General features: G+C 37.0%; 3 protein-coding genes across 4 annotated transcripts; all 3 read right to left on the bottom strand.

The window, feature by feature from the left end:
- Nucleotides 5,388-8,871, bottom strand: LOC18793605 (abscisic acid 8'-hydroxylase 3). 2 transcript variants are annotated; one of them, XM_007226815.2, is made up of 8 exons: nt 8,534-8,871; nt 8,087-8,408; nt 7,730-7,879; nt 7,356-7,628; nt 7,081-7,246; nt 6,878-6,984; nt 6,649-6,770; nt 5,388-5,778 (listed from the first exon to the last, which is right to left on the bottom strand). In XM_007226815.2, the coding sequence occupies exons 1-8, from the start codon at nt 8,770-8,772 to the stop codon at nt 5,667-5,669; spliced, it is 1,491 nt and encodes a 496-aa protein (XP_007226877.1). In that variant the 5' UTR covers nt 8,773-8,871; the 3' UTR covers nt 5,388-5,666. The 2 variants fall into 2 exon arrangements, with proteins under 2 accessions (XP_007226877.1, XP_020410275.1); XM_020554686.1 differs by having other exon boundaries at nt 7,374-7,628.
- Nucleotides 9,159-12,165, bottom strand: LOC18789539 (jasmonate O-methyltransferase). The gene is made up of 4 exons (XM_020554687.1): nt 11,951-12,165; nt 11,206-11,828; nt 9,703-9,740; nt 9,159-9,610 (listed from the first exon to the last, which is right to left on the bottom strand). Exons 1-4 carry the CDS (start codon nt 12,023-12,025, stop codon nt 9,222-9,224), a joined length of 1,125 nt encoding a protein of 374 aa, XP_020410276.1. The 5' UTR covers nt 12,026-12,165; the 3' UTR covers nt 9,159-9,221.
- LOC18789736 (jasmonate O-methyltransferase) lies at nt 19,283-21,741 on the bottom strand. Its single transcript, XM_007223025.2, has 3 exons — nt 21,589-21,741; nt 20,776-21,468; nt 19,283-19,893 (listed from the first exon to the last, which is right to left on the bottom strand). Exons 1-3 carry the CDS (start codon nt 21,688-21,690, stop codon nt 19,528-19,530), a joined length of 1,161 nt encoding a protein of 386 aa, XP_007223087.1. The 5' UTR covers nt 21,691-21,741; the 3' UTR covers nt 19,283-19,527.

Genomic DNA, 24,606 nt, shown 5'->3' with positions numbered 1-24,606 from the left:
CCCAGTCGTGGTTGGGTTGGGCTGGGTCTCTACGAGTCTACTTACCCATTACTCTTCACATAAAATAGGCTAGAAAATACTATGTGGGGTCCGCTGTACATAATTATTCTTATTCTATACACAAAACTCAAAACAGTATATATTAACTTGCTCTCCCTCTGTTTTTATATCCACAAAAGCAGAGTTTGGGAAATTTTGAACCCAAAATAAAATAGGAAAAAGCGCATGAAATGATTAAAATTAAGAGGAGGAGCTTTATAAAAGGGTCATGCTAGGATTTTCCTTTATAAAAACGGCAACATATCAGTCTCAATGTCTAAGTTTCCCTCTCACAATTTTTACAGAGTCCAATAGAAAAACACAAGTACACATCATACAGAATATTTGATTCTCTGACACTCCAATTCTTTCTTCTTCTTGCTCTGATTTCCCGGAAAATCTTCCATTTTCTCCGTCCCTTAATTCCTTGCCTGAATTATTTCTCAACCCACCCCCAAAACTCCCCTATAAATACAACATCTATATGCGATTTATTTTCGTCGCATCCGTTCACAGAACACCCACAAACTCCACACTCCAATTTCCTTTCTCATCTGGAAGCCAACCCATGGATTCACACCACCAAACTTTTTACGACGTGACGGCGGAGAAAGCCATTGCCTTGAAGAAGTACCGCCGCCACCAAAACGTCAAGTCGGTTCTGACGGCGTGCGTCGCTCTGGCGCCTCTCTTCTTCACCCTATCCCGCTCCTCCGCGCTGCTTCCGGCCGCCGCACATTTCTTCGGCGACGTTTCCCGCGAACTTCATGTGGTCTTCTATAACCGCTTCTATGTTTTATCGTTCGTCTTGGTGCTACTTGTCGCCATTTCCGCTTTGTACCGCCGAAACGACGCCGACGATGACGACGACTACGCTCGGTCACTCGATTTCTACAACGAGTTCGGCGTCAACGGCGTGTATTGCCAGAGTATCGTCCTCGGTGAGGGAGTGTATCCGGAAACAGAGACGAATGCGAATTGCCGGAGTACCTTCCTCGGTGAAGGAGTTCATCCGGAAACAGAGACGAAGGCAAATTGCCGGAGCATCGTCGTTGACTCAGGGGAGTATCCAGAAACAGAGACGACGGTGGAGGAGGTGTTGTTGGAGGTTGAGAAACAAATGGCATCGTCTGCTGAGAATGCGGTAGCGCTATCTCCTTCAGTTGATAGCCAGGAACCGGTTACTGAAAGGAAAAGCAGTTGTGTCCCTCCGGTTGCTGCAATTACTTTGATGGAGAAGGAGAAGCGGTACCGGAGGACTCAATCGGGGAGTTTCGAGAAGAAGAGAATGTGCGGGTCTGAGAGTAGTAAAAGAGTTATGCAGCGATCGGAGACAGAGATTCACCGGAAAACGATGAGTTGCAGGGAAGAGTCGGCAAGGCGATGGAGCTCTGTGGAGGTGTTGAACGACGAAGAATTCAACCTTAGAATACAGAAGTTCATTGATGAAAACAAGAGAAATCAACGCGAGGAAGAGATGGAGAGCGAAAAGCGTAGGAAAGAAGAAGAAGAAGAACGAAGAAAAACAGAGTATATCAATAGTTTATCAGAAGAATTCATTAATAACATGAAGAAGAGTCAGATGGAAGAGAGCAGGAGAGAGGCAGAAGAACGAAGAAGAAGAAGAGAGGGCAACATCAACATGGCTGTTTTATCTAGTTAAGTTATTTGTCATCAGTAATTAATTAACTGATGCTCCTTTGTTAAGTAGGATGAGGTGATTTGAGTACGAACTAGTATTTCACTACTCTGCAGATTATTATTGTCTCCAATCTCAACGATTTACAATTAATTATAATATGAATGAATGATTCTACAAAGAATTTGTAGTTTAAGTGATGAAAAATATCTATTTATCCATGCACTCGTGTTCTTAGGACAAACAATTGGTAATCCAAGTTTTGCTATATGTGCGCTACATGGGTCAAATTTGGTCAGTTTTGATTAGCCAAGTTGACACACAGATGTGTTTTGATCAGAAACAGAGCACCTAATAATATTATTAAGAAACAGTGTTTGATAATATTTTTAAGAAACAAAAATTGGGGCACTTGGAGATCCCTTTGGATTGGGTGGTGTGATGATCTACTTGTGTTGTGTTGGTTTTGTCATTTTTTCCCGCATGCCTGGAATGTACGACTGGTATTTGCTTCACCAAAACTAAGCGAACAGTCAACTCTTCTGCATGCCTTGTGGCTTCTTGTCTACAATCTTTGTCTTACGTTTTTTTAACGTTATATAAAACATGTATTTTGACAGCAATCTAATTACTCTATGTAGAGGGAGGAAGTGTAAGGAGGTGGACACATTGTCTTTAGCAACACGTCTAATTAAAAAAACACCAAAACAACTGTATTTGCTTACCAATTAATGGCAATGATTTAAGGGAAGCACTGTGCATAATTGGTTTAACGATCATACATACATGGTTGAAGTCCCAATTCCATGGCTTTTCCAAGAGCATGATGGCATCAATCAATCAATAATCAGCCAATAATACAGAAGATGATTTACCATTCAATTCTTAAGGGGACCTCAAATTCAAAAGGCTGAGATCTCCTTCTGGAAGAAAAAGTCGCTTTTTCGTGTCTACTTTTATGGTTTGTGTAGAATTAAACTATTGATGGGTAATTGCCCCATGTCTTCCATTTGGGTCTCTCATTGAAGAAAAATAAGAAAAGCGAGGAAAGCTTTGTTATCTAGCGGTGGTTGCACAAAATGATTAAACTTGATGTGGAGTTGTGTGCGTACAAGTTCTCGTATTTGTTAGGACTTAGGAGGAGGCCTTCTTTTTTTTTTATTTTATAAATATCATGAGGAGATTTCTGAGCCTGTTTACGCGCACCTCGATTAATTCTTTCGATATTCGCATTCTTGCCTCTTGATATTTGCATTCTGGCAAAAAAAAAAAAAAAAAAACCAAAAGCTATAAACACCTTTTCCTGTTCATTAGCGCACACATACTACCATTTTTTCTTCTCTTTTGAGACTTTCTTTTAACTACTTCTTGTTTATTATTCGCTGGGCACTACCACTCTAGCCTCTACCACCACCCCCTACACTCGTGGTGCTATACTTTTTGTTTTGTTTTGTTTTTTTTTTCTAAATAAAAACATTTCAATTATTTTGTTTGGCCAACCCAACCCCAACCCACTCCATCCGTACAGATGATGGCATTAGCCTTGTGGTCCTATCTATCCACGAACTAAATTCGACAAGAAGAAATCCATGAAATTAAGACGATATGATTGCACACCGGGCACGTCCACGTATGTATGCATTCATCTTTTATTTTAGGACAGCAACAAAAACGTTAAAAACTCCAACATTATTGATCTGAAACCGATCATGTTGGTTGTATAAAATATTTTTTGAATAATGTAGTTGTCTTCTTCTTCTTCTTCTTCTTTTTTTTTTTTTTTTTTTTTTTCACCCCCTCTCTCGTTTGGTCTAAATATATTGTAGCTGTCTGTGTATAAATTTGAGCAATAATATAACAATAACTCAGCTGGTCCATCACCATTTTATAATGGATATAATATATATAGTTGTTTGAATTAACTCAGTTTTTTTCTTTTCTCAAACCTTGGGTCTGTGGTTAGGGTTGATCTTCAACACGCTCACATATGAGGTCGTTAGGTCAAACATGTGAAGCCTTGTTCTGATACTGTGAAGAAAATTGAGGTTTTACCCCAAAAAATAATTGACAATGGGAGGAAAAGCTCAACTCCTTATAAACTCTGACTAAATCCCTTAACTTTTTAATGTGGAACAAACACTCTTAACAAAGAGTTGGTCTCCCAAAGAAATTGAGTGCTTTAATTAGAAGAAGAGCACACACTAGATTGCGTTTAAGTTGGCGACAACTGACAATTAAAGGGTGCTTTATTCTTTAAACAAATGGAGAGGTAGAGCCGCAGAGGCATTGGGTTGGCGTTTAAGTCAACATCATAAACACTGGAATGCGTCCTAAAGAGAAGAAATATAATCCATGTTGCAACCTGAAAATGCAACAAATCATACTTAAAACAACGAATTTTGCCCCACCTAATTAACAATTGGGTTTTTTGGAATTTTTTATTTTATTTTAACAATTAGGTTTAAGAAATATACCCAAATGCCAAGTTGTGTCAAGGTTACAGATCATCAATATAAATTGTTTTTATTAGCTTAAGCTTAGTTGAATGACTTTCAATGTTATTGTCTGAATTTTAAATAAATTTGTATTCTTTTATTAAAGCTGAGCAATGAGAAAAGGATTAAGATGTAACATATAATCCATGAAGAAGTATACTCCCACCATTCATGGCGGCCCCTATTTAATCACCCAACCCGAGGACAGGGGAAGGAGAGAGGGAACAACAATATAATATTTTTCTTTTCTTTTTTCCTTTGGCCTTTGTTATTATTTGACCAATACGTACATATGAAACTATTGAAAACTACTTGTAGAAAACACAGAGAGAGAGAGAGAGAGAGAGAGAGAGAGAGAGAGAATAAGTGAGAAGAAAGTTGATTTGTTAGTGGGAAGTGGATTGTCTCTACTCTCTATCCATGGATTTTAAAACTAAAATAATACGTAATAATTAAACTGTTTCTATAACTTTTCCATTGTGTTTGAAATGACCTACAATTCATGTTATTTTATTTTATATAATAATATTTTTAAAAATCTCATGAGGGAAAGGAACAAGAAAAAATTCTAGAAGGGTAATGAGTGAAATAGAAAGAAAGAGAAAATATCCAACAAAAGGTATATGGTATACCAAATTATCATGCCTTTATAGCGCACAAAATGATTTTTGTTATAATATGGATGTAAGTTAAGGGTGTCATCCATTTGGGTCTATTGGTGCGGTTGAAGGCACCAATATCAGAGGGGCCTCAGGGCTTTCAAGACTCAGAGTTTGGCTATCCTGTGTAGTGTTTTAGTCAGTGTCTTTTTTTTTTAGTATAAACGTTAGTCTACATTACAAGACAGAGAGAAATTTCTCTTACGCACTCACAACTATAATGTTGTGAGAATTTGAACCTAAGACCTCTGGTCTGCAAACTATAAAACCCTTTTTCATTGAGCTAGACCACGTTTACATGTCATTGTAGTCTTTTAGTTGAATGATCTCAAGCATGGCCAGTTTGTTTTTATCAAAAAAATTCCAAAATGGAAGACAGATAAGAGATTCTACCAATAGTCAATTTTTTGGGTACAAGTTCTAGAGTCAATTTTGGTGGTCCTTGTCGTTTGCCCTATATTAGAGGGTTTTCTTTCTGTCCAATTCGAAAGGGTGTGAGCTTTTGTTCCATGAATTAAGTTGAACAATAAGATATATTGAAACTTTGCCTTCATCTGATCCAAAACCAGAGTTTATTTAGTCTGTTTCTTTCAATAAACAAAACATTTGGTCTTAGATTATTTGAAATTCTTCCCAGAGATCATGGGACTAGCAGACAAGATGGATGTTACATTACATCTATATCATTTGGCAATTACACTTTTATGAACCTAATTGTAACTGCCCATATCACTACTACTATTACCCAATATTCAACTCAGGAGAAATTCTGTAACTTGTATGCTGAGTATATTGTTTGAATATTGATAACAGATACTAAACAATAGCATCATATTAAGGAATAACATTCTCGGTGATACACGTTATGGTCACTGGACAACCACTTCTTAGTTTTGAGAAAAGTCCCCATTTTTCAATGCTGACATCTGAGTTAATCACCTTCCACCTGAATGATTTCAAATTTCGTCAATCAACGACTATCAATTATTTGTTTGTATGAAAGTACAATCCAATTTAGATATATCTTTTGCTAAATATGCATTTTGGCATGCCACATTGGTTAGTTTAGTACTGATGATTGCTAGTAGGGGTGGGCACGGTCCGGTTCTCACCTCAAATCAGAACCGAAATTGGTATTATTTAATCAGTTCAGTTCGGTCCGATTTAAGCAAATTTTTTTTAAAAACTGGCCGGTTCGGTCTGATCGGTTTCAATTTTGAACAGGATTATTATTTTTTTAAATTTTTTTAAAATAAAATTTATAATAAAAAAGTTATTTTTTTGGGCTTAAAAATTAACAAATGACCCAATTCATACAATGAGAAATTTTTTGAAGTTGAATTTGGAAAAATATTAATTCTAAAATTTAAAATATAGCATTGGATTTTAAAATTTTGAAATAAAATAAAATAAAATAATACAACAAGTCCGGTTCGGTTTGGTGCGGTGTAAAATTGAAACCAGAACCGATTGGAATCGGTTTCGGTCCAATTTGTTGACTTTTTTGGTCAATTGGTTTTTGCCTCCCTTTTTTTCATCAGTCCGACTAGGTGTTCTGGTCCCGATGCCCACCCCTAATTACTAGCCTTAAGTCACGACCCCAAAAAAAAAAAAAAAAAAAAAAAAAAAACGCTTTCTCGACCAAATCTCTCCCAACCAATGTATTTTTTTTTTGGATAGACCTTTCCAACGAATATTTGTCGGTTTGACCTCTCCCGACGAATTTTGTTATGTGCCGACAAATTTTTTGCCGCAAAAGACATTTTTTGTAGTGTAATTCAATGAGACAGAAAAGAAGAAAATGAGATCATGTGACCTGTAAGTAGTGGTGAGACGGTGGAGAAATACTAGCATCATGGCCTTGGCCATATTCATCCCCAGGCATGTCCTCCCTCCCATCCCAAAAGCCAAGAAGCTGTATGGAATTTTCGATTCATCCTGCAGTTTGTGACAGACAAAGTCGAATTATGCAACTTCTCTTTAGACATGTACTTTTAACAAGAATTGAGGTGAATGAATTTGAAGCCAGCTGCATTCATGCTCACGTCAAATCTTGACGGATTGAACTTGTTGGGATCATTGTAAACCGTAGGATCAAGGTGTACTGATTTAGCATCAACGTTCACATTCCACCCTCTCTTGATCTTAAATCCTATTGCAGCAACAGAAACACAAATCAATCATCAAGTTCAATTTTGTGAGCTATAGAACAATTGAAACGCATAAACTATGTTTCAATGAATCGAACCTTCCATCTCGCAATCCTCGAGAACTAGTCTTGGAAACCATGGCACGATGGATGCCAACCTTAGGGATTCTTTTACCACCTTAGAAGCATAGGGCATGTCGTTAATACTTTCCAGTGTCAGAAATGACTTGGACGAAACTTTTCTAGCCAAGCCAAGTTGTTCTCTCTGTTACAATAAACAAGTATACAAGATTACCAGTCTACAAGCGTTTTCAAACCAGAAGAATTAAGAGAAGAAAATACAGAACAAAAAACTTCCATGCTTTTTCCCTTACTAGAAGAATGTCAAGGACCTCTGGGTTTTCATCTAAGAATTTGACCATCCATGTCATTGCACTGGCTGTTGTATCCTGACCTGCAATAATCATGGTTAATATATTATCTTGGATCTCCTCATCTGTTAGCCCACCGCCATTAGTGGTTGCTCCGTTGCATGCTTTACCATCCTCATCCAAAAGCCGTTGTAGAAAATCTTCACCATTTGCTTGTAACCCTCTTCTCCTTTCACTCATTGCCTTCCCAATTATGGCCATGATTTTCTTTCTGGCCTAAATGAAACGATCATACTTGACAAAGGTTACTTCTTGACAATTTGAGCCTACAATCCCATCTATGAGCTCTTGTGCTTTAATTTTGAAGAGTTATTTACCTGAAGGCCTTTGTAAAACCGAGTCCCGGGTAACCTCAGAGGTAATGCAAGCATTGCTTCACAAACATGAGCGACCTCCTTCTCTAACACCTCTAACTCATATCCGCTTTCCACGCTTATCAACATCTTGCACATAGCTTTGCAAGTTATCTGCTCAAAATGAAATTTACATCAAACACCTTATTAAATAAGAATCACAAACAGAACTAGTTTTGAATGTTTGCTTTGGCTCAATAATCTTATTGAGCCCATGATAGAGTATAGTATAGTTATAAAAGCTGATTGTTGGGTTATTTTTACAATTAATTAAAGTTTTGGGCTTCGATCCAGAACTTGCAATCCTTAATGTTTGTTTACCTTAAGTGCTTCATCTTGTATAACCACAGTGCTTCTGTGTTCCCAGCCTCCTAGAGCATCAACAATGAGTTTATCAAACTGTTTGATGAAAATTGATAAAGAGCTCGTGGAGAACAAATTGGTTAGTTGGCCACGAATTAGTTTGTGGTGTTGGGGAGAAGCACAGAGCAGGCTTTGATTTCCCACTAGCTCACCAATTGACCTTATGTATCTTTTACTGAATTTCCCCGAGTCATTGTTTAAGATGGCCTTGGCTGACTCTCTGCTCGAAACAAAGACGTCCGTCGCTCCAAATATGTTGGTCCGGAAGCAATTTCCGTGCCTGCATTCACAGCAAACAGAGTAACAAACTAGCCGTGTTACAGTGAGGAGACTTATAGAAGACTCAAGGGTTGAGGGTTAGGTCGTGAACACACAGAGAGAGAGAGAGAGAGAGAAAGGTGTTACCGGAGACGGCGAAGTCGGACAAACTCATAAAACCCTTTGCCACTGTTAATGGCAGCCATGAACTGTAGGGTCTCTCCAATCAATGGCAATCCTTGACTGCCTGGAGGAATATCAGCCCTTGATTCTTGATTATTAGACTTGATAATATGATAAATCAGACATGACAAGGCTCCTAATACTATTATTACAGCGTAACAACCAAAACTATAAGCTTCGTGATAAGGCAACATGGAAGGCATACTTTTCCTGCTGCTACAATTTTGCTCTGCAGGTTGGGTTGGTAGTAGAATGATATGAAAATTTTGTTTTGCAATTTTAAAGAACAATGAAAGAGAGAGGTGGAGGAAAATTGGGTTGGTGTTTTGGCCGACAGGCCTTTATGGATATCTTTGTAATTATTAATTTTTGAAAAGCTTTTGAGTTGAGCTTCAATGCTTCATTCATTGAAATTGAACTAAGAAGCCTTGGCCATCATCACTATCACTTTGGCACTAAAACGTTATCATGGTGCGCTGCCATAGAAAGCGCACGAGTGGTTGATGCTGACAAAAGTAACCCCACCATGCCTTGGATGGAATGGAAAGGCACAAAATGTCTCTAGAGACTTGCCAAGGGTAACGCAAAATGACCGTGAACTGAATAAAAAGAAAATTAAACTTCTCCATTATCTTATATTACATGAATAAGATCATTGCTTTCTGATGACTGAAATGACCAAACTGGTATACTTGGTTCTAAACTTTGACAAGTGAATCCCCAGGAGCTCTGCGTACTTTTGAAACAGATGATCTATTATATCTTTTCCGAAATGAGATTCTAGCATTGACTCAGCCACGACTCGTATGCTCTTGGCCACTCGCTGCCCACTAGCCACCATGTCATCAGATTCACCACCACCAGCATCCCGATCAATTTCAAACGCCTCCACACGGTCCATTACGAACGACCCTTCTTTCTGTACCTCCAATTTCAATTCCTCTGCACATGGGGCATAATAGGGAATGTTGAAGGCATCAACCTTTCCCTCTTCAATAAGACCCTGCACCCATATGCATATAAATATATAACATATTATGTTAATCAAGTTCAATTTTGTATTTTATTTTTTATTTTGGACGAAAATTAAAAAGTAAAATAAAATAAAATAAAATAAATCAGAAAAAGGTTAAGGTCGCAACTCTCTCGAGTTGTGGGATCAGAGGAAGGCCTGCTGATAGGATTTTTAGTACTTGTGCAAACAGTGTTAAAAATCACATAAAATACTTGCAAGAATACAAGGCTATTGTAGTATAGATGCTCATGCAAGGTCGTTTTCCTCAAGGACTAATTAGCAATTTATGTAAAAACAAATTCCAATTACTACTTAAAATAAAAAGTCAAGAAAGATGATTATAAATTTGGTGGATTCTAAAAAATAAATATTAAACAAAAACAAATACGATTGAGAGAAAGAGTTTTGAATATCAATTTATAAAAACACTAGGGTTTCACCATCACCTAGCAATCCTATGAACTTTTACCAATTACTTATGATTTGCACATGCCACTTTGAAGGTTAGGTTTTCCTAATGTATATTCTACTTGGAACCTCCAACACAGAACGTATATCCAACATGCAACCCGTCCGGACGTTCGGATCAAATCTGAACATGAAAGACTCATTAAGTTTTGTGAAAACCCTTTGAAAAACCATGCAACCCTTAAGACGTGGTGTTCATCTTAAGTGAAATTACAATTATTAATCACAAGAAGCTAGCATCAATTTCAGGGAACCTTCCGACCAAAATTGCATCCAATTACTTTTCTAAAGATCCTAATGGTGATCAGGCATTAAGACAATTAGATAGTTTAAAACAGTGATTAACAATTCAAAATACGCATGTACTCATCATAAGCAATTAAATAAAAATCACATATTCATGCTAAGGTTCAAGGCTTCACCCTAGCAAAAGAAATTTAGTTACGCATACTCATAATTGAAATCCAAGAAAATATCATTAAGAAGAAAAGAACGAAAACACCTGAAAGTTGTGAAAACCCAAAACCCTAGCAATTGCTCTCCACAATGCAAAGTTTAAAAGTGAAAAGGGAGTCCTTCAATTCCTCGTGAGAAAGAGCTTAAATACCCCTTAAAACCTAGCTGCCAATGTACAGCTTTTCTATCCCCACAAGGAAACTAATTAAAGTAAAATAATACTAGGAAATAAAGTCCAAATTGGAATAGGAGAATTTGCCTAAAATCTGCCCAGCCACGTTTTGGCCCCAAATCTCCTCCAAATCTGGCCCAAGATAGCTTGTTTTAAAGATAAAAATGTTCTGAACACTTCTCTAGAAGGCCACGAACCCATTCGAGGTCATCTTGGGCTTCAAAAACGCAATAAAAGCCCAACACGTCACTATTCCAGCACCGCGCACTGCTCATTTATTTTATTGCCAGAAAATAACCGCTTGGAAGAAAGATCTGAAATTTTGATACGATCAAGCTAAGTGACTCAAGAACGTCCTCCAACTGGAATTACTCCAAAATTCCTCAATTTGATTATGTTTTGCTCCAGAGAGAGTCGAAAGTCCTATATTGAAAATATAATTCAAAGTATCAAAATTCTTCCAAAATATTAACCAAAATATACTAAGAATGAGGTTAAATATATAATATAAAATATGTCCATCACCTGCCAATGAGTGACAACACCATTCGTCCTCCGCCAACTACTTCTTCAGCGCGGGACTTAAGAAACGATGAAAAGTCTTCGTGAAACTGAAGTGAATATGCGTCCAAAACGCATTGAGGGCTGGTCTTAGAAATGTAGATCTTTCCCCTGTTCAAGGCCGAGCCAGCTGCCTCCGCCGGGGTCTTGCTGAGGGCAGGGGGGACCCGAGAGAGCCAGTGGATACTACAAGAAGAGTGCACAAAATGCAAAGTCTTGGCCGGAAACAACCTACCGTGAAACGAACCGGGCACGGCAGAAACAAAGACCGAACCAAATTCAGGACCTTTCTCTTGTTTCAAGTTGTTGTAGAATGCAGGGAGTGACATAAAAATGGTGTTGAAGTCGTTGCTGAAGAGGTCATTGAGGTACACTCTGAACTCTGTTGTTGATGATGGGGACAGCTGGAGGCCGAGGCTGCTGCGCTTCGCATGTATGGCATCCATGATGTAGGAGATGGGCAGAAAGGTGTTGGGTCCAGATGAGCAACCCAAATCGGCAATCCCCATGCTCTCTATATTATTTGAGATCAATATTTCTAGCACGGCTTCATGAATGATTGGCTTTGCAACCGATAATATTTTGCCCTACAAAAATAAAATTTAATTATAATGAAATGATCATAATAATATGGATTGAGGAGCTAAGAAGTTAATGAATTAAAGATGGAAAGCCAATAATATAATAATTCTGTTAAATTAATTTGTACCTGCACTTGGGAGTTTTGAGAATAACTAGTCTTGCCATCTCCTTTGTTCATGTGAAGTATTTGGTTCACCTCCATCTCTCTCTCTTGTCTCTATCCTCACAAGTACCTACCTACTCATCAGTAATTAAAACCTTCACGTCTGCTGCTGCTGCTGCTTATTTATATAAGCAACTCGTCCATGTTCTCGGTTGTCATGTGTTTCATTTTTCAAAACCAATGGCATAAACAACGGGAAATGTAACCAATTGCATGTAGCGCGCGTGTATATATACACGCACATCAGTGGCAGTATGTACTGGGCGCTTCTCCGAAGTTCAACAATACAGATTTGTTACGGAATTGAATTTTTAATTGTACGTTCAACAATGAGAATCGCAGGGTCAAAAATTCAGTTTCGTAACGAATCCGTATTGTTGGACTTCGCAACAGATAAACGAGGAGATTTGCAGATCTGGAGTTGATTTTGGGTTGGGGACCCAAAAAAAGTCAGAGAAGTAGCTTGTATAAGAAAATAAGAGTTGTTCATGCATTTCCAACCATGCATTTGCCATCTACTACTACTGACGCAGAATTCCAACCTTTAATTATTGAAGCCCATTGTGCATTGTGCACCTTTTATTTGATGAAAGAAAAGGCTCTTTTTCAATAAGTTTTGGAAAGTTTCAACTATGTCCCTATTTGTTTCTTCTTACGTTAAATAATAGTACAACAATAATTAACAACTAATTTAAGAAAACAAAAATCAAATTAAATTCACCCATGTTTTTTCTCCCAATATACTATCTTTTCCTTCTTCTTTTTTCTCCTCCTATTTCTCCATATCATAGATTTCAAAGTTGAAAAAGATAAGTAGAATATTTCATATATATCAAACCATAGGAAAGTTTATTATAAGCGAATAGAAAGGTTTACATGTTTAGTCAATGCTAAAATATGAATATGGTTTGAATGTATTAGGTTGAATTATATTATTCTCTATAAGGAGATATATATGAGTTTACATGAGTGCTTTACAAGGAAATAGATACAGTAATCAATTAGGATAGTATCTCATAATTATACAAAGATTTGTCAACTAAATGAAATGGGAAAGTAAATCCCTTTATTAATCAAGGAAATAAATCTCCTTGATAAATTAGGAGACTTACGTCAACACTCCTCCTCAAGTTGGTGCATATATGTCACCAATGCCCAACTTGGTAAGTGAGGCATGAAATACTCTGCCACAAACATATTTTGTTAAGATATCTGCCAATCGATCTTCTGATTTTACGAATGGTAGGCGGATGATCTTCTTCTCAATCTTCTCTTTGATAAAATGTCCAACATGTTTGGTACGATCTTGTTGAATTGGATTATGGGCAATGTCAATGGCTGATTTGTTATCATAATATAACTCCATTGGCTTTTCTGGCTTGAAACTCAATTATGTCAATAGTCTTCTGATCCACAATAGTTCACAAACTCCGTGAATTATTCCTCGATACTCTACTTCTGCACTAGACCGAGAAACCACATTTTGTTTTTTACTCAGCTAAGTGACTAGATTACCTCTTACGAAGGTATAGTAACCTGAAGTAAAGCGTCTATCAGTAATGGAGCCAGCCTAATCAGCATCTGTATATCAAAGAATTTCGAGATCTCTATTTTTTGAGAACATTAATCTTTTCTCAGGTGCTGACTTTAAGTATCTTAAGATCTGATCAACTGCATTCCTATGGGATATACTGGGTGAATGCATAAACTGACTAACCACACTCACAACATATGTAATATCTGGTTTTGTGTGGGCTAAATATATCAAGCTTCCAATAAAGCATTGGTACTATTTCTTATTGGTTGGTTCTTGATCCATGTCTTCACATAACTTGTAATTCATCTCGATGGGTGTATCAGCAGGTTTGCATTCAAGCATTCCTGTTTCAGTGAGCAGATTTAATACATACTTCCTTTAAGATAGAAATATACCAGTTGTAGACCTGGCTACTTCAATTCCTAGAAAGTACTTCAGATTACCTAAATCCTTCATCTCAAATTCCTAATACAAATACTTCTATAGTTTCAGTTGCTCTCTTGTTTTGTTTCCAATTATGACTATGTCATCCACATAAACAATCAATGCAGTAAGTCTTCCTCCATCACGCTTCAAGAATGAAGTGTGATCTGCATTACTCTGTATATATCCAAAATTCTTCATGGATTTAGTGAATTTGTCAAACCATGCCCTGGGGGATTGCTTTTAACCCATATAATGACTTTCTGAGCTTGCAAACTTAACCCTCCTTGTCACGAGCTAAATTACATCATGGTGGTAAGTTCATATATACTTCTTCTTCCAAGTCTCCGCGTAAGAATGCATTTTTTTACATCAAACTGATGTAATGGTCAATTGAGATTTGCTGCTAGAGACAGAAGTACTCTGATAGTTTTAATCTTGGCTACTAGGGCAAAGGTCTCTTGGCAGTATATCCCATATCTTTGTGTGTACCCCTTCGCCACCAATCTAGCTTTATATCTTTCAATGGATCCATTTGCTTTGAGTTTCACAGTATAAATCCACCTGCATCCCGTTGTCTTCTTTCCATAAGGTAATGGCACGAGTTCCCATGTGCCATTCTTCTGGAGAGCTCACATTTCTTCATTCATGGCTTCTTTTCATTTTTCGTCTTCTAGTGCTTTAGTTACATTGTTGGGAACAGGTATGTCGGCCAACTGTTTCACAAAGTGTACCCGTGACTCTAATAATCTGCTGATGGATACATAATTGTTGATGAGATATTTTCCTTTGGCATTAAGATCTACTTCGTAGTGTACTAGAGGTTTGTCACGGATCTTCCATTTTGGAATCTGATATGCAGGCTCTATGCCTTCTAAAATCAAATTATCATGAGATATTTCATTAATGTTATCAATTTCAGGACAAGATGTTACATGAATGACATCCTCATCAGGTGATTGGTGTGGTACTGGAGCTGAAGAAGTCTCCGAAGTGGGCAAAATCTCATCAGTTTCCTCCTCCTGAGTTGGACAGCAAGACCAGTCGCTTCCAAGCTACGACCGGTTGTTTTCTAGCAGAGTCATAAGTGACCGGTCGTTATCAGGCTGGGACGATTTTGGAGGAAAAAAATCAAAAATTTGAGAAGTGTTGGTGTCGTAATGCTCCTCCTGTGTAGCTGAAAAATATATATGTCGTTTTCTCGAAACACAACATCCATAGAAGTATAAACTTTCTGACTAGGAGGATGATAACACCGGTATCCTTTTTGATGAGGTGCATAACCAATGAAAACACACTTTTAGGCTCGGGGATCCAATTTGCTTCGTTGGTGATCATGTAAGTGGACAAATACAACACAGCCAAAAATTCGGGGTTCCAGGTTTGGGGTGTGAGGTGTTTGGATATGATGGTGAAGTGTTTGAAGTGGTGTTTGAAAATTTAGGATACTAGAGGGAATCCAATTGATAAGGTATGCTGCAGAGATGACGGCTTCGTCCCAAAATGATCGTGGCATATTGGCACCAAAGAGAGAGACACAAACGACTTCCAATAAGCGTATGCTCTTTCTTTCAGCCACCTCATTATGCTGGGGAGTGTAAGGGCATGAGCTTTGATGTATGATGCCGTGATCTTGTAAGAACTGGTTAAGATCATGATTAAGAAATTCTCCGCCATTGTCAGAATGAAGAACCTGAATTCTGGCATGAAATTGAGTCTCCACCATTTGATAAAACTGTTGAAACATGGAACTAACTTCTCATTTTGTTTTGAGAAGGGAAACCCAAGTCATGCGTGTGCAATCATTTATAAACGTAACAAACCATCGCGCCCTTGCTAGAATGACAATTTTAGCAGGTCCCCAAACATTAGAATGAACAAGAAAAAATGGAACCAAACTCTGATTTGAACATAATGGGAACGGGACATGATGACTCTTAGCTAATTCACACGTATCACACTAGAAGCTAGAAACATCAAGACTGAAAAATAATGATGGAAACAACTTCTTAAGATAACTGAACGAGGCATGCCCAAGACGTTTATGCCATAACCAAATTTTGTCTCTCTCCCCCTTAGGACGAGTTCCACTGGTTGTGAAAGCTTGACCACCCTTGACCTCACTATTCGGTGCCCAGTCCCAGTAATAGAGTTTGCCCCGCCGAGTACCACAACCAATCGTCGTTCCTATGAGGATGTCATGAAAAACACAATGATTCGGCCAAAATGTTACAGTATACCCCAAAGTAGTAGTAATTTGTGCAACAGATAACAAATTATGGTACAAAGATGGAACAAGTAATACAAAATCTAGATGTAGGGAAGTAGAGAGAGATAGAGAGCCCTCCCCAACCACAGGGGAGAAGGTACCATTAGCATTAGATACCACCGACGGAGTGGATGATTTGCGATTAATAAGTTGGCCAGGATCAAATGTCATGTGATCCGTAGAGCCCGAGTCAATAATCCATGCGGAGTTTTTGGAGGACGTATGAAGTAGAACCTTTGGTAGTGGTGATAGAAGTAGGAGTCCGGGTAGCAGGGTCAGCAGGATTGACCGCATGCTTATGTGAGTCTGTAATAAGATGAAGAATCGTAGGGGTTCCTGACATCGCAGCGGAAGTAAGATGTGATATGAGAAGGTGAGGAATTTGATGTGAGGAATTGGATTTAAGAGGTATGTGTATAGATTTGAGGGTATGTGTTTAAGGATTTGGATAAGAGGATTTGAAGACTTTAGATTTGATGGATTTGGATTTGAGGAAAATTATGAGGAATTTGATTTAGGGTTTTGGATTTGAATATGAGAAATTTGAGAAATTTGAGATAAGGGTTTAGAGACAACCTAAGATCGATTGCTTTGATACCATGCTAAAATATGAATATGGTTTGAATGTATTAGGTTGAATTATATTCTTCTCCATAAGAAGATATATAAGAGTTTACATGAATGCTTTACAAGAAAATAGATACAGTAATCAATTAGGACAGTAGCTCTTAATTATACAAAGATTTGTCAACTAAATAAAATGGGAAAGTAAATTCCTTTATTAATCAAGGAAAAAGTAAATTCCTTTATTAATCAAGGAAATAAATCTCCTTGATTAATTAGGAGACTCACGTCAACAGTCAAGACATCAAAGAGCCATTCTGGCCATACAAGGTCCCAAAAGTGGGTACCCCTAACTCGACTCACAAAAGATGCAACCAAGTGAGCAGCTTCATTACATTTTCGAAGTATATAAGCAAAGCTCACCAACCCAAACTGTTGAGACAAGTTTTTTGATGTAAAAAATAACTCCTTATATCTTGACATCAACAAACCCACTTGTTGTTTATGCCCAGAATCAAAATTCTACCAACACTATGAACTATTTTGAGAGAAGATGAAGATATTTGTATTAACATTAATAATGAGTAGAGAGCACCTTCTTCAAAGAGAAAGATATATGTAGATTTCATGATTCATCTAATCCTTCACAGAGTAGCAAACAAATTTTTAAAGAATCACTACACTTTTTCTAGAAGAATTTCTCAAACTTTTCTTTCTGAGAATCGACCTCAGGAAGCTTTAAAAATGGAGATTGAGGAGGCGTGAACTCTGGAGAAGTGGAAATTATGGCAAAAAAATGTAATTTTTTGAAAACATATGAGGGTAGTATAGGGATTATGAAAGTTTCATTAAAAGCTCCGCATGCTTCAAAAAGAAGCATATTTTAAAAGCACCTCGCCACCCGGTTCTCAAATATGTTGTCATTGACTCGTGATTTTGAAAAAAATCGGCTTCACTTGTTTTACCAAACACCTAAAGTCATAAAATTTTAAATATACACAGCAACCCCAAACTAAGCCTGAATTTGATCACTGGAGAGTGTTTTTGAAGCTAGGGAGCCTTTTGCCCTGGCAAGTCCAACGGGTGGAAATGCTCTAATAATAAGAGCACTTCCATCTATTTGCCATGACAAAAGGCAAGGGGAGGTAAGAGCTATTACTATTTACGTGAATAGTGGCGGCCCTTGCAAAAGGCTTGTGGTGTTTACACTCATTGTCATGGCAACCACTATTCACATGAGATATGAGGAGAATAATTTGTATAGAGTTTTGATGTGGGAAGTGAAAAATATAACCAAGTATTTATTTTAAAAAAAATTCTAAAATGTTTAGTATTTATTTATTTATTTTAAAATTTTCGTTGCTGACGTCAACAAATCCAAACTAGAACAAGGGCTGATTTTGCCTGAGGGCCAGCCTTGGCTTGCGGAGCCCACCAACAACCCTGGCAATATTTGTCCGCTGGAAGTCATTTTTGGGCCCAGGCCCCCCATTGCTAAGGGCCGTTGGAATTGCTCTAATAGTGGCTGCTTCAATACAATACATGCTTCACCATGCTCTATCAAAAAGCCGTTGACGGTGTTCGCAAATATTTGGGCCTAAAAGCCCATAAGATGAATAGAAAGCCCATTTATGAGTTATTGGGCTTTATTTGAATAAACATTCTATTAAGCTTTACCTGAAGGCTAAGGTCTTGGATATATATATATATATATATATATATATATATATATATTGAAAGCTTCCATTGAGGGATCTCTCAAATAAGCTTATTTGAGGGACACTCTTTGTAGGCCCCACTCCGGATTGTATTTCACTAATCCAAACCGTCTATTTTGTAGATACTCATTCAAAGATCATCTCTACAAAAAACCACTTGAATCAGATATCATTTGACCACTCAATTAAGTTATTGAAATTTTAGCATTTTCTTGAAGCACCGTGTTCATTGATTTTGTAAGACACAATTGGATGTCGAAACGGTTTCCGATTTGTCTAATTTTTTGTAAGGATGATCTATGAATGAAGACCTAAAAAATAGATGGTTTGGATCATTGGGAAAAAAATTGTATGGTACCCTAAAGGGCGTCCCTCAAATAATTTTATTTGAGAAATCTCTCAATAGAAAGGGACTATATATATATATATATATATATATATATTTTTGGGGTCGGGGGTTGGGAAGGGTCCTTTTATTCTTGAGCAAGAGAAATGACTTCACGATTTGATAAATCAGACATGACAAGGCACCTATCACTTTGTAACATCAAAAAAAGACATCACGGTGCTGCCATTACCATCAAAAGCTCGCGTGCAATGTAAGTGATGGATGTTTGTTTTAATATGATTAGATAACAAACAAAAGTATATTAATAGCCGCACCATGCCTTGTACGTAGTGACTTGCCAAGTGGGTAAGAATTTCCATTTTTGCAAAAACCATATCCAGGAGTGCTTGTTAGACTTCGTTAATATATTAATTTTCAATCAATAATGGCTTGGATATAATGGAAATTTCCTATTTGCTTTGAATTAACAAAATTCGTAGAAAACAAATGAATTACTGTTACAAACATAAACATCTCTAATATCACTCATTGTCAATACATTATTTATATAATTTGTCAAATAAATACAACTAGAAGCACTGGTTACAAACATATATAGTTATCCAAAATAATTCAACCAACCTGAAAAAAAAGATGGGGAAACATAAAGGAAATTATTCAATCTTTTTTTGTTTTTTGGAATCAATCCTTTTTAACGATCACAAGGACCAAATTGATGTATTTAGTTCTAGATTTTGATAAGTGATTACTGACGAGCTCTGCGTAGCATTGAAACAGATGATCCATTATATCTTTTCCAAAATGAGATTCGAGCATTGACTCAACCACGGCTCTTATTGTCTTTGCCACTTTTTGGCCACTACCTACCATGTCAAATGTGTGATGCAATTCTTGATCCCCATCGCCGCCATCCCAATCAATTTCAAACGCCTCCAGGCTGTCCATTAAGAATGACCCTTCTTTTTTAAGCGCCAAGCTCAATTCCTCTTCACATGGGGCATAGTAGGGAGCGTCGAAGGAATCAACCTTTTCCTCTGCAATAAGACCCTGCACCCATAGAACAAGTTAGTATCTAAGCTAATGCATTAATGGGATAATGCAATGGAAAAAAGAAGAAGAATGGGTGTTGCTAAATACGTGCTTCTCACATACAGCGCACCTCTATGAGAGAGGTGGTCAACAAATTTAATGACCATCTTAAGGGAGATGTTTTTTTTCTACTCTTCTGGCAACATGAAAAGCTTAAATTGCCATTCTTCATTACATACTTGTTTCTGGTTTGATATTTTTCATTGTAATATGTTTGGTTTACAAATCCCTCAAGGATCTTTTCCTTGTAATATTTATTCAGGCTTATCCAATATAGGTCTCAAAATTTTCTATTTCCTAGATATATACCCATCACTCTATAAATCTATTCAATTTCAAATTTAAATGACCAGTAGGATATAAGAGGTCATAGTATTCCTATGTTTTTACATCGTTGCCACCAGACTTCATATTTTATTTTTAATTTATTTCAAGCATTTCATTAACTGCCATAATTGTAATTAATACTCCTCATTAATAGCATATCAATTAATCACCCCATTTTGTTTGATTGCCATTCCCTTTAACATATGGCCCCTAAATTTTTTTAATAATAAAGCAGATAATTAATTGCAGACAAAATTTTTAGAAGGAATCACCACAATAAATTGGGGAACCAAAAATTAAAACACCACCCCATTATACTTTGAAATATAAATAGGGGTATTTTGGCAATCAAAAAAATTATAATAAATCAGATATTGAGCTTAATAAGGTAACTTGATGAGTTGGATCCTAGTCATGGGTTTTACTTATAAAAATTGGGTATTATTTATAGGAACAAAAAGTGAAGGGTTGCAAGTAAGGTAAGTTGCTATATATGCTAAATATTGTAGATACCTCTGAAACCAAGGTCATCAATGCGTGGGCTAAAAGCTCCCACTGGTAGCAACTGGCTGGAGTTGTGGGGTCATAGGATGGCCTGCCCATGAGCGACAACACCATTCGTCCTCCACCAAACATTTCTTCAGCGCGGGACTTGAGAAACAATGAAAAATCTTTATGAAACTGAAGCGCATATGCGTCCAAAACGCATTGTGGGCTGGTCTTGGATATGTAGATCTTTCCTTTGTTCAAAGCTTCGCCAGCTGCCTTGCTGTCGAGGCCAGGAGGGACCTGAGACAGCCAGTGAAGGCTAGAAGAAGAGTGCACAAAATGTAAACTCCTGGCCGGAAACAACCGCCCATAAAACGAACCAGGCGTGGCAGAAATGAATAAAGATCCAAGCTCAGGACCCTTCTCTTGTTTGAGTTTGTTGTAGAATGCAGGAAGTGACATAAAAATGGTGTTGAAGTCATTGCTGAAGAGGTCATTGAGGAACACTCTGAGCTCTGTTGTTGCTGACAGGTGGAGGCCAATGCTGCAGCTTTTGGTGCGTATGATAACATCTATGATCTCGGAGATGAGCAATAAGGTGTTGGGTCCAGATGAGCAGCCCAAATCTGCTATCCCCATGCTCTCTATATTATTTGAGCGCAAGATTTCTTGTACGGCGTCATGAATGATTGGCTTTGTAATGGAAATTATTTTGCTCTACAAAATAATAATAATCAAAATATTATACATATATATACATGACATTAATTAACATGTTGAATTAGAATATAATTATTAATTGAAGAAAAGCATAATGAATAATATATTAATTTGGACCTGAAGTTTGGAGTTTTGAGCATAACTAGTCTCGCCAACTCCTTTGTTCATGTGAAGAATTTGCATCACCTCCATCTCTCTCTGTCTGTCTGTCTGTCTCATACAAAATCTAGGAGTCTGTCTGTCTGTCTCATACAAAAGTTTGGAGTAATTGTGCTATATATATAGACCCCACTCGGCCGTCCATTATTGGCAATAATTCCTTAGAGATAATATAAATGGAACCATGCACCGCAACCACACATTACAAGTTACTCCGTACTAAGTTCTGTCGTGCATGGGCAGGATCAGATTCATATATCTAAGTCTAACGGTAACCTAGGCCAAAATAAAACAGTCAAAAACCTTCCTGCATCTCTTTTCATTTCAAACCACAAAAGAGTGAAAGGTCTGTCTATGCCTATATGCAGCATGAATAGCTAGCTGGTCCTTAATTATACACTCCATATGCGTTTGAAAACCAATTACATAAGGCTGCATTTAGATGGAGCTAGTTAAAATATTAAAAAGAAAACTACAAAAAAAAAGAAAAAAAAGATTGATATATGCAATCAATTATTTGGAATTCATTTGTTTCCCCCTCATTTCAAACCCATTTTTCTTTAATTTTGGCATATACATGGATTGTGCTAGCGTAATCCTACAATTTAACCTTATTATAATTTCATCTAAATTCTTATATTTAAAATCATTTCATCCAAATGATCCTAAGAGCACCTATGACAAGCATTATAAAAAGCAACAAATCGAATCATTTCATCCAAATAGTCCGAAAGAGCAATTATGACAAGCATTATAAAAAGCAACAAATCGATACTTAATTAGAATACATATATGAAGATCTTAATGAGAGTGATCAAACTAATATCAAATTGATTTTTTTTTTTTCTTTTGAAAGCAATGTGAAATTGATTTCGAAATGAGTGGAAAAAAGAATCGCACCATATGTCCCATGCACATGATTTTTTACACCTAATTAATTCCCCCAGTTTGGTTTGTTTGCAAATAATACATTAGATAAGAAGCACATGGTACATGTGATGCATGCATACAGTCGTTTTGCAATTTGCATGTCACTCACTTATTCTCTTAAACGTGTAATTCTTCTACTGCGCAAGAAAGTACCCACTGTTAACGACGTTCATGGAAATTTTGAACAATATATTCACCACATGTTGGAACAAAAAGGGCGGCCCCGGCCTAGTCAGTAATTAGTCGGGCCGTATTATTTATATAGATGATTATGATTTGAGAGTTCTGATTAATTTATCATAGGGATTCATGTGGACTTATTGAATGCCGAAAGAATTTATTTGGTTTGAAATATAGAAGAGTTATAATATGTGAGATGTCCACAAAAGTGTAGTTACAATTCGTGATTCGCGAGCCGACTTAATCTATTTAGTTTGAAATTTAGGAGAGTCATAATTTGTGAGATGTCGGCAAGAGAGTAGTTACAATTCGTGATCCGCGAGCCAACTTAACCTATTTGATTTGAAATATAGAAGAGTCATAATCTATGAGATGTCGACAAGAGTATAGTTACAATTCGTGATCCCAAGGGTTTGAACTTACGTAATGATCATGCTTCACAGAAAGGGGACCATGATGGTTGTACGCATAGTCTTTTTAAAAATTAGAAAATAAGAGTTGTTCACGCATTTCCAACCATGCATTTGCCACCTACTATACTAATACTACTGAGGCAGAATTCCAACCTTTAATTATTGAGGCCCATTGTGCACCTTTTATTTGATGAAAGAAAAGGCTCTTTCTCAATCAGTTTTGCAAAGTTTCAACCATGTCCCTATCTATCTCTTCTTACATGAAATAATAGTACAACAATATTAACAACTAATTTCAGAAAACAAAAATCAAATTGAATTCACCCACGTTTTTTTTTCTCCCAATATACTATCTTTTCCTTTTTTTTTTTTTTTTCTCTCCTCCTATTTCTCCATATCATAGATTTCAAAGTTGAAAAAGATATAGGTAGAATATTTTATATATATCAAATCATAGGAAAGTTTATTATAAGCGAATAGAAAGGTTTATATTTTTAGCGAAGACATCAAAGAGCCACTCTGACTATACAGGGTCCCAAAAGTAGGTACCCCTGACTCGACTCACAAAAGCTGCTACCAAGCGAGCAGCTTCATTACATTTTCGAAGTACATAAGCAAAGCTCACCGACCCAAACTGTTGAGACAAGGTTTTGATGTAAAAAATAATTCCTTCTATCTTGACATCAACAGGAATAACTCTTTGAAGCATCTATAGTAGTTGGTGTGAATCGGATTCCACAATAGCTTGATCAAAATCCGCATTCAAAACATTTGTCAAAGCATCACGAATAGCTTCGACTTCCATTATAAGAGCTGACTGACAAAGAAGACTTCCAGTACCTCCCATCTTGAGCATCCACTTTACTCTATCTCGAATTGCCCAACCTATACCTCCTTTCATGGTTTGTTGTAACCATGCCACATCATAATTCAATTTCACATACCCATTAGGTGTGTTTGTACTATATCTGACCAAGCAATTAGAAACCAATTTAAACAAGGCAAAGAGTTCTACATTGGAATATTACAAGATATGTAGACGCCCCCTCATCTATAAATGAGACCACTCTCCACTTAGGAAATGATCCCTAGGCTAGACTTGATAGTTAGTAATAGGCTTATCCCTTTTTCTCTTTATATTTGGGCCAAACCTCTTATACAAATGTAAATACATATTATTATAAGAATGACAATGTACTTCTCCGTGGACGTAGCTTATTCGTTAAGTATATCTTGTCTTCTATATATTTATCGTTTGCCCAAATCTTCACACACATGCTGAAGGTCCACACTTTTACCCATCATCCATCATACCTCATCACTAAGTTAGACTCAATCTTGGCCGTCCATTTTGAGCATCAATAAGGTGCATAAAAACTTACTTGTAACGAGGATAACACTGTTTTGTTATCTCCAACCAATAACACAATGACGTGTGAAAAAGTTATCTCAC

Source organism: Prunus persica, chromosome G1, assembly GCF_000346465.2.
Source record: "Prunus persica cultivar Lovell chromosome G1, Prunus_persica_NCBIv2, whole genome shotgun sequence".
In the NCBI taxonomy this organism is placed as follows: Eukaryota; Viridiplantae; Streptophyta; class Magnoliopsida; order Rosales; family Rosaceae; genus Prunus; species Prunus persica.
The sequence above is the reverse complement of the archived record's forward strand: the minus strand, read 5'-3'. Positions and strand labels throughout refer to the sequence as shown.